The sequence below is a fragment of the Osmerus eperlanus genome, unplaced genomic scaffold (assembly GCF_963692335.1).
Source record: "Osmerus eperlanus unplaced genomic scaffold, fOsmEpe2.1 SCAFFOLD_707, whole genome shotgun sequence".
In the NCBI taxonomy this organism is placed as follows: domain Eukaryota; kingdom Metazoa; phylum Chordata; class Actinopteri; order Osmeriformes; family Osmeridae; genus Osmerus; species Osmerus eperlanus.
In genome coordinates this window covers 4,508-15,420 of record NW_026911225.1, presented here as the reverse complement: position 1 = coordinate 15,420, position 10,913 = coordinate 4,508, and the positions used below count along the sequence as shown (strand labels likewise).

General features: G+C 49.4%; 1 protein-coding gene across 1 annotated transcript; it reads left to right on the top strand.

The window, feature by feature from the left end:
* Positions 1-4,524: 4,524 nt before the first annotated feature.
* Positions 4,525-7,949, top strand: LOC134015781 (heparan sulfate glucosamine 3-O-sulfotransferase 3B1-like; the record flags this gene model as incomplete). The annotated part of the gene is made up of 1 exon (XM_062455314.1): positions 4,525-7,949. A coding segment is annotated over one exon (753 nt), but the record flags the coding sequence as incomplete, so codon positions are not given.
* Between the last annotated feature and the right edge of the window lie 2,964 nt (positions 7,950-10,913).

Sequence of the window (10,913 nt, the reverse complement as noted above, 5' to 3'; positions counted from 1 at the left end):
GGGGGGGTTGTCAGCGAGTCACCTAGTTGTCGAGGTCAAGGAACAAGTGAGACTCAAGATGGCTATCGGTCGAAGAACCGCAGAAGAGAGTGTCTCCTTTGTGCCGAAGCACTTCTCCTCCGGTCGTGTTGCGGAGGAGAGCGCTGGGGGCCGGGGGCCGGGGGGGCCCGGGGAAGAAAGAGAGCCTTTCAAGGGGCCCCCGTTTCCTCCTCTCCCCCTCTCTTGAAGTGTCACTTAGCTCTTAGATCTCGAGGCTCGCTTGCTCGCCGAAGGCCGAGGGAGTCCTCGTGATCAATAGCCTGTGCGCTGGGAGAGGAGGCCGGGAGAGAGAGAGAGAGAGCGAGAGTGTTTGTGTGTGTAGGGGGCGCGAGGAAGTCATTCACTTTGACGAGCCCTTGCTGCTCAGAGTCAGGGTGCTAATCTTTTCTGAACGGACGAGAGTGGATGGGATGACTTGTAGCCGAGGCAGTCCACGTCTGGAAATCATTTCCCTGCTAGTTTTTCAATTAGGTTTGACTTCTATCTTCAATCTGGGGTCATTCAAACAGCTCATCAGCTGTGTGTGTGCGTGTAGACGATGTGTGTGTCTCTGTGTGTGTGTGTGTCTGTGTGAGTACAACGACAGCCAGTGCTGCTCCTCGATGAGACAGCCCTGCTGGATACAAACTTGCCCCATCATTTGCCTTTACTCAAATGAACGAACTAGAGACAGATCCTTTAAACATCCTAAATCTTTACATATGGGAGTAGACACCCAACACAACACACATCATACACACACACACACACACACACACCAGGCAGAGAGAGAGAGTCATCACAAGGTTTTGTCTTTGAACAGAGCGGCCGTTTTGTTAGAGATGCACGTGCGCTGGACTGGAACAGAGACAGGCTCTTATCGTCCAATCAAAGCCGTGGTAGGTAGCAGTGGTGGAGACAGAAATAACCCCCTTCCTGCCTGCATTTATCTGCAGGGGGGATGAGGGCCGTTTGAAAGCCAAGGCCACTCCAGACACTCGTTTGAAGTCGACATGCGACGAGGGCTTCTGCTTTGTGTCTTATTGGAGAAGCATGGCGAGAGAGAGAGAGAGAGAGAGAGAGAGAGAGAGAGAGAGAGAGAGAGAGAGAGAGAGAGAGAGAGAGAGAGAGAGAGAGAGAGAGAGAGAGAGAGAGAGAGAGAGAGAGAGAGAGAGAGAGAGAGAGAGAGAGAGAGAGAGAGAGAGAGAGAGAGAGAGAGAGAGAGAGAGAGAGAGAGAGAGAGAGAGAGAGAGAGAGAGAGAGAGAGAGGACCACAGGGAGACAGAGAGAAACAGAGAGAATACGAAGGTTCGGAGAGGTAGTCGGAATGCTCGGACAGCGTTTGTACGTCTTCGTAAAGCATGCCCCCACACAGCTGTGCTTCGGAGAGCCGGTTTACAGTTTAAGGTTCCGTTTGATGTACCTGGGGAGTAAGATGTCCCAGGGGCCTCCGTGGAGACAGGCGGGGTGGTTCCGAGGGCCAATCCAAGGCACACGTTCCACTACAGAGCCCTCCAAACAGGCCGCCCTCTCTCAAGCCTGAGAAGTGGCCCCACTCAGCCCTCAATGAGCCCCCTCAGAAGGGCCCCCACCCTCAGCCCACCAAGGTTCCACCCTGACCCCCCACCCCGCCCTCCGTGGCCCCGGCCGCTGCCCCGTTCAACCCAGCGGCCGAAGGACAATGCCTCGTTTTCAAAGCAAAGCCTGGAAACAGAGAAGCCGGGTGCTAGAGAATTGCCTGTTTGCTGACGGAATCTTTAAAAGCAGCACCTCATAAATCAAAAACGAGCATAATGGGCATTGTTCCTCCGAGAGCTTCTCTTCCCACTGACACCCCTCCTCTTCTCTCCTCTCCTCTCCCTGCCCCCCCCCCCCCCCCCCCGCCCCACCTCTTTTGGCCTCTTTGCCACTCTTTTAAGAGAGAACGGGGCAAAGTCAGAGGTGGACATTTTTTATTTGGGTGCTTTACAGGGCCTCTTCTTCCCGCTCTCTGTCCCCCCCTCTCCCCACTCCTTTTCACCCTCTTATCCAAACCCCCAACACTTGAGTCGCAAGATGGCTCCCCGGCTTTCTTGAGCCTGGATCAACATAATCTATCGGCATACACATGGTTTACCTCATGGTCTTCTCCCTATGGCCTTGCCTCATTGTGATGTTGAAATGGGATTAGATCGAAAAGCCATTTTGCTTGTGTGTGTGTTGGTTCTGGCCATGTTTTAGCACAAAACAGAACAGAAAGGTTGCAGGCAGTATCAGCACAACTGCTTGACAGAGTAACTAATAGAGTGTGAGTGTATTTTTCACAAGGAGATGTTAGGCTTATATTATTTGTAAACATTCAAGAACGCTAAACAGCTCAATTGGCATAAATGCTTTAGAGGCGTGTGTATTTGTGTGTGTGTGTGTGTGTGTGTGTGTGAGTGAGCGTGAGTGAGCCTGTTTTTGTGTTTTGTCTTCCTCTCTGCCATAAAGGCTGCTCTTAAAAACGATCTGTCATGCTCTTGCATAGAAAGTATGTACTCGATCTGTTTTGATGTTAATTCGTTTTTTTGGACCTCTCCATGGCTCTCTTCCATTCTCTTCCACTCGTTTCAGACAACGTGTCAGTAATTAGCCAGATATCATCATAATTAGATAAATGACTCTCTATTCAATACACACCACGGCAAGCATACATATCTGCCAACACATTTCCATAAAGCGTTTCATTAGACACCTTATTTCACCTCAGCATTCACAATTGTATTCCATCCATCTATTTCTCTTCTATTTCATCCACCTCTCTCTCTCTCAAGGAATTTCCACCTCACGGTATGTCTCCTTGCGCCTTCACAGACAGGCCGTGTTACATGAATTAGCCATGAGCCACTCTTACATGAACTGTATTAGTACTGACTTTAAAGAGCATCACTGAGGAACATTGGAGGCGCAGGCGGGGCCATTGTTCTGGCCCTCCTCTGCCGTGGCGTAAAGGCCACTCTCTCCAGTATTGGACTGTGTGCGTGGACAGCCCAGTGAGATTACAAGGTGGGACGGAGAGCACTCTTCACAAAGGGCCTGTAACTCTGCCTCAGCACAACCTGCTTCGCGGCAAGGACAAAGGACTAACAAAGGACTAACAGGAGTAGTGATACTCCTGCCTGGTGTTACCTACACCTGCTTCCCTCCGACCCCACTTTCACCCCTCCCTTCCTCCCTCGCTCTCCCTCCTTGTTCTACCTCTTTCCCTCTGCTCTCTCCCTTTCGCTCTCCTCCTCTATTTCACTCTCTCCTCTTCCTCTCTACCTCTCTCTCTCTCTCTCTCTCTCTCTCCTCTCTCCTCTCTATTATCCCTCTCGTTCTTCCTCTCTCCTTCTCTCTCTCTCTCTCTCTCTCTCTCTCTCTCTCTCTCTCCTCATCTCTCTCTCTCTCTCTCTCTCTCTCTCTCTCTCTCTCTCTCTCTCTCATTGCCTGGATAGGTACACTGACAAGCGTGCTTGGGCACGCACCTGTAATCTCCGGTTCTACTGTACGAACCCTCCCTCCAAGCGAACATCAGAAACACATGTGATCCCATGTCCACATCACGGAGGGCAGCCACAGGGTTTCCTGCAGGGGCCACGAGGCCATGAACAGAGGATACGATCCATGTGCTGGGGTTTTCGTCAAAGCCCCCCTTATCGCCTCGTCATGATCCACTCTCTACGATTGGGCAGCGTTCCCCGAAACCTGAAGCCAGCTTGGCGGCAAAGCGCGTTCACTTTCAATTCAAAACGAGTGGTTCTCAAATGGCTTTTGATCATAGGTCTTGCATGTAATGTATCCCTCCTCCCAAACACCCACCCACCCACCTCTCCTACCCCACCCCAGCCTCCCCCGCCTTACTACTAACAGATTTCTTTTTTATGAAACAAGTCGAGTCGCCTTTCAACTCGGGCGCATGTCCGAAGCTGTGCATTGTGTACATGCCTAAGGCAGAGTCAGTGAAAGGTGAACAGGGCTGTGTTTGGCTCCTAAGTGGTTAACGGTGTAAAGAGGGGGGATTTAGAGTAAGCCTGGCAACCTGGAGCCAGTCGAGTGGTACAGGAAGAGAAACAGGACAGGAGGCCACTCCCTCGTCACGGCCACATGATGCTGTTACAATAACAATAACTAGAAAAATTACTTATTGTTATTGTAACACCATCATGTGGTCGTGGCGAGGAGTGGCCTCTAGCAAAACGTACTTTACAAAATTGGATTAATGTTACATTACAGTCATCCTAAATTGGTAGGTCTTAACTCTAAACAATTCAGAGTTATTTTGTGGTCGGTGAATGTGCAATGAGGAAAATATCTGAATTTTGGTGTGTGAAGGGAAGGTATTTTGCCTGGGGTGTGTGTATCTAGCGAGTGAGTACTGTTGATGTTGGAGGTCTGCCTGCGCTAATCAGGTTTGAGCTCCGTAATAGGGCCAAGCAGCCCTAGTAAGTGATTCATTGATTACAGAACACTATTCTCCCCATCTGCTTGATTACATTATGCGAGGGTTCCTCCACCTTGCACTCTCCTAACTGTGTCCTCCCTCTCTCTCCCCCCCTCTCTCTCCCTCTCTCTCTCTCTCCCTCTCTCTCTCCCTCCCTCTCTCCCTCTGTCTATCTCTCTCCCTCTCCTCTCTTCAGGGAGCTGATGCCCAAGACCCTGGAGGGCCAGATCACCATGGAGAAGACCCCCAGCTACTTTGTGACCAGAGAGGCTCCGGCCAGGATCTCGGCCATGTCCCGGGACACCAAGCTGATCGTGGTGGTGCGTGACCCCGTCACCAGGGCCATCTCCGACTACACCCAGACGCTGTCCAAGAAGCCCGACATCCCCACCTTCGAGAGCCTGACCTTCAAGAACAGGACCACGGGCCTCATCGACACCTCCTGGTCGGCCATCCAGATCGGCATCTACGCCAAGCACCTGGACAACTGGCTCCAGTACTTCCCCATGGGCCAGATCCTGTTTGTGAGCGGGGAGAGACTGATCAGCGACCCGGCCGGAGAGCTGGGCCGCGTGCAGGACTTCCTGGGGCTCAAGAGGATCATCACAGACAAACACTTCTACTTCAACCAGACCAAGGGCTTCCCCTGCCTCAAGAAGGCCGAAGGCAGCAGCAAGCCCCACTGCCTGGGCAAAACCAAAGGGCGGACCCACCCCAACATTGACCCTGAGGTGGTGCAGAGGCTACGGGACTTCTACAGGCCTTTCAACATGAAGTTCTACCAGATGACCGGACACAACTTTGGTTGGGATTGACGAAAATTCTGAGGACATGTTATTTGTTGTGAAGCTGTTTTGGTGTAATTTTCAGCAGCAAAAAAAGATGTGGAGACGTTGCTACAGTATAAATATATATATGTAAAATGTACAGAAATCTATTTTATAATAATTTATTTTTATTTCTAAGCAATTAATTCACTAAGCTGCCTAACCATATTTTGTACATCTGGCCCCGCCTTTAGTTTGAATAACATTCCACAGTTGTTTCAGTTTTGTTTTGCTCTTCCCTTTGTTGGTCTTGTGAAGCCAGACCGGCTGTTGGTGCTTCCAAATGCGAGATGAACACAGTTGGTAAAGGTGTAACTGCATCATTTTACGGGTACGTTGTCCACAGAGCAGTGGAGAGAAACCCCGCGACCACCTGCATCCTGATTTCAACATGCTCCTCCCCTTCACGTTCATCAGCCATCCTCTTCCTCCACCTTCTTCTCAATCTTGGCATCCTGGGATTCCTGCAGCATTTGCAACATTGCATCTGTCCAGTGATGTTTTATTCCCCAGACCTATTTTTTCCCTGCCCTCACATTGGCCAGACCAGCTGATCCGATGTCCCATTCAGTCAATAGCAGGTAGATCAATAGACCTAATTGGTGCTCATTGTGTCACTCATGCTTAAAGTATATGCCTGGCCTTTCTCTGGCTGTGCTCCCGCAGCCTGCACTAATGAATGGCCCATCCATCAAAGGCCAAATCCTGTTTGCGAGCGCACACGGCCCCTTGTTGACATTATGCTAATCTCGTAATGTAACCGAGTCCGATCGATCGGCTCCCCGCCCTCCCGCTCGCATTAGATGTGCTGCTGGCTCAGAGCCAGACACCGGCCCCTTTACCGACGAGTTCAAAGGTCAAATAAAGTCCCAATCGAATTTTCCTTGAGAGCCTTTTGATTTGTTGAGGAGGAGCCCACGGGCCTACGACTGGGTCGGCAGACCACCTGCTGAACTCGTTTCTCCACGGCCGGATGAGCGGCGGCTGGCGAGAGGCAGAAGGCAGTTGGCTTCCATCTTTCCGAGGTGGAGCATGGAGATGGAGATGGAGATGATAGAGAAACCACGAGCGCTCCGCCTCAGCGAGATGCCGCCTCATCAAAGGAAATGATGCAGAACATCTCTCAGATCCCTGACAGCAGATCAAAGGGGGGAGGCCTGTTCTTTAAAGTTCTGTGAGCAGGAACGGCCTCGGGCAGGGACGCAGGCCGGGACATCTCTGATGTCATCATCAGACGGACGCGTTCATGAGGGTGCATTTGATCTCCACAGTGGGCCTCGTTCACCATATCACCCCAACATGGCTCATTTTCCACAGCTCATCTCATCTTTCTACTTGTTGCCAAAAAAACACAAAAAAAACATGTTCCTCATTCTTGAGTTGTTCTGGAGCTTGAGATCAGGTTTCACACAGCTTGAGTGACTATCTTCTTTTTCATTTTCCTTTTTCATTTGTAATTGCTTCGCTTTGTTGTTTTTTTGTTTTTGTTTGTCTTTCTACTTGAATTCTTGATATGCAAGCGGGAGAACCAGTCTGTGGCTAGGATTCCGAGACGTACGATACATACCCAGACCCTTGCAGATTGTGGTTTGCAATTTCAAAGGCATGAGAGACAAAACCATGCGGTGCTGTGCTTTGCGGAAGTTGTGTGCGGAAGCAAGGAATCCTGGGAAGTCACCCAACTGTGTCCCAGTATGCACAGTAGCATGCTATGTAGAAAGAGCATACTATTTGTAGTCTACCTGTTAGTGTGGGTTTTGGAACACAGCCTCAGGTCTCGTCGACTACCACAGCAGACCACCAGGTTCATCAAGATCCCAGAACGAATGTACACTTTTCTGACTCTCTTTCCCTCAACACCTATGTTCTATGTGAAGGCTTCACCAATAATGAACCTTTGGGAGAAGATAATGGTGAACTCAATGGTACTTTATTTTGAAATTGAAATGATGATGTGCCTCTTAACCGTCCAATCCAATGGCAAAATCCAGTTTTTCTGCATTTCGACAGAACTTCAACCTAATTGAGCTTTTGTTCCTGGCTTGGCTTCTTCTCTGATAACGGGGAAACTTTGAGCGTTTGCAGAGTTCTGTTTGTCCTCGATTCTCGAGTTATCTCACGTTTCGTGTCAGGGACAAGTTTGTTCATTTCCATGATTGTGTGTGGACAAAAAGACGTCTCCCGCTTAGTGCAATGATGAAAGCATTTCTCCTGGTCCCTCTATGCAGAACTTCTATGCTGCCTGGCTAGCACAGGCTGTCTCATTCGGAAATGTCCCTCGTTCGCCCTGCCAGTGCTAGAGCAATGCATTGGAATTCTGGTCCAGTTGATGTAACAGTTGGGGCGTCTCTGACACTGTGGAACCATGGTGTCCATCCATGCTGCTTCAGTGGGTATGGTTGAGTTCTATTCAACCCTCTAGAGATGTGCAAATGTTGTGATGTCTGTCTTACCCCACATATCATATGATATTTAGTCTAGCAGATCTGTATGTATAAAAAAAATGAAAATACATGTAAATCAAGTATTTTGTGGTATGTACTTCAAAGTAATTAATTTTACACGTTGAAAGAGCAAAATGGAACAGATGTTTCTAGATAATTAAATACTGAACATTCATACTATTTCTTTGTATGAAGAAATAAATAAAAAGTATATATTTTACCAAAACTAGGTCTCCTGTGTTCAATGGTTTGAGTGCAAAGTAGACTTCAGTCAAATGAGTGTCTATAGCGTGACACTGAAGACACTTTATTGTTCTCCACAACTTACATAACGTGTTTATCTAGTTGTTCCTGGTACACTTATTGTCTTGTGGTTTACAAATTGCAAGGTTTCTGGGAAGCCTGTTCGTACGGGTTTGAATCAGACCGAACTCATGCTGTGACATCCTGGAGTGTGAGTGTGTGTTTGTGGTTGTTGAGATGGGTGGTCATTATGTACCCAGATGACCCAGACTGCGTGGGAGGTTTAGACTGGAGATGGATCGGATGATGCCCCCAGCCTCACCACACCCCACCATCCACACCCCACCATCCACACCCCACACCCCACACCTCACACCCCACACCTCACACGCCACACCCCACCATCCACACCCCACCATCCACACCCCACACCCCACACCTCACACCTCACACCTCACACCCCACACCTCACACCTCACACCCCACACCCCACACCCCACACCCCACACCTCACACCCCACACCCCACACCCCACACCCCACACCCCACACCTCACACCTCACACCCCACACCTCACACCCCACACCTCACACCTCACACCTCACACCCCACACCCCACACCTCACACCCCACACCTCACACCCCACACCTCACACCCCACACCTCACACCCCACACCTCACACCCCACACCCCACACCTCACACCCCACACCTCACATCCCACACCCTCGAACCTAGGGACAGGCACACAGCGAGTGACCTAATGAGATGCACCTCTGTGGTTATTTTAGTGTTTGGCAGTTAACCACCTCCAGGCCTAAACAGAAACACATTCACACTGTGTTTGGTGGTGTTTCCAGTTCAGTGCTCTGACGGGAACCCTGGCGTCTGCTGCAAGTTCATCTGGCATGGGAGCCCTGCTGGCCCCATAATATCACCATCAGTATATACACACTGAACTGTACACATTCCAGAAAGTAGTACATGCTGTTCACAAACCCAACAGTAGTACTTACTTTACCCACAGTATACCTTACTAGTTAGTACATACTGTCCACAAACCTTACAGTAGTATGCACTGTACGAACACCTCATGAGTAGTACTTACTATACCTAATGGGTACATACTGTTATATACATAATTAATACTTCATACTAATTGTATACCAAACATAACAGGTAGTACATACTACATATGCAGACTGAATAGCTGGGTGTTCAGTTTTTCATAATGTCATGCAATACATGCTCTACTTGGCATCATCATCGGTAAGAAAAATAATTCAGCTTTAATGCACAGTCTGTGTAGTATTGATGAATCTATTTAGGATTATTTTATTCCACTGCATAAGGACATCTGTCTGTTATAAAAACTAGATTGACTGAGTTAATAATAGAATGGGATGGTATAGTTTAGGTATGTTAGGTTTGTCTCCAGATCCCTCTAGGCCATGATGTTCGCTGCATGTGACAGTCACCTCCTGTGGGCTGTTTATCTCTGCTTATCTAAAGTAAACACACCGCAGGAAGCTGTCAGCGAGCAACTACCTAGCCTACTTTTCAAAAACAGGAGTAGAAAAAAAGAAGCTGAAAATAGATGAATATTGTGATATGAGAGCAGATTAAAATGCCATCTCTTTTACTCATCCGGGTTCAGAATGTATCATGTTTTCTTCATCACACAGTAAAATGCAAAAATAAAAAAGGTTCCATGATCACATTCACTGTTGATTTGGGTCTGTTGTGTCATTCTCTTTTTCCTTCAAGAGACCAACAGGGGACAATTTCCAAAGACATTTGGAAACAGCGCAGATCCCTTGGGAGACCATTATACAGATGCTAACAGGCATGCTAACAGGCTAACCGACAGGCTAACTAAAACCTCTCACCATAAACTCAGATACTGGGCGACATGAGTGAACCTGTCCTCACTCAGAAAGGAATATGATTGTGTTCCAGAAGAAGGAGGAGGAGGAGGGGGGGGGGGGGGGAGGAGGAGGGGGGTGGCATCGTCGGGGCAGAGAGAATGTGGCAGGTGGCAAACACGACCCAGGAGAGCCACAGAGCTGCAGGCTGTTTTTCCTCGTGGAAATGAACACCAAGATGGAGGCGCAGGACTTTCCAAAGCCTCCTCTTTCCAGAGCCTCCCGATGCAATCCTTCTTCGGAAAATGCATTCGGGGCGGAAAACAAACAAAGGGGCTGAACGTCTCGGAAAGAAACCTGCACGGCCCGTCTCCCTCCCGGGGACCCAAGCAGGAACATGTTAGCAGAGCTGGTCTCTCAATGGGTGTGTGTGTGTGTGGGGGGGTTAATGTAGGGGTGGGGGTTGAAAGATGCACCGCAGAGGAAAGACAAACAGGATGCGGTGGGAACGCACCTTTGGCAGTTTGCTGTGGAACACAGGCTCTGATTGGCCCGCATCCAGCACTCTCAAATCAGCTCCGTGTTCCATTTTAACTCCTGACTAACCTGACGAGAGGCTTACAGGTGGTGTGACAGTTCTACCGACGGCCACACCACCCCCCCACCCCTCCAGACCGTCAGTGTTGTCGTGGGGAGGAGGTGATTTGACTGGTGTGATGAAGTCAGAGACACTGCAGAGAGACAGTGGGTTATTGCTGTTGTTTGTAGAGAAGCTGATGTCCTGCTGCTGGGGTTGTCTGTGCCACGTGGGTGTTGTGGGTAAAGTCTGCCGTAGATTTCTTGGGGGGTCTGGCTAGGGAAGAGACACCTGGCAGAGCCAGACACGCCAAGCCCCCATCCTCTCTCTCTGTTTCACTCCCCCCTCCTCCTCTCCTCCTCAATCCCTTCTTCCCCTTGGCCCCTCCCCCCACAATAGTCTCCACAGAGCCGGTTGCTATGTGGTGTGCTTGATCTTATTAGCTTCAAGCGGCAAAGCAATTGCACAATATCCAAACAGCCTTGTCACAATGAG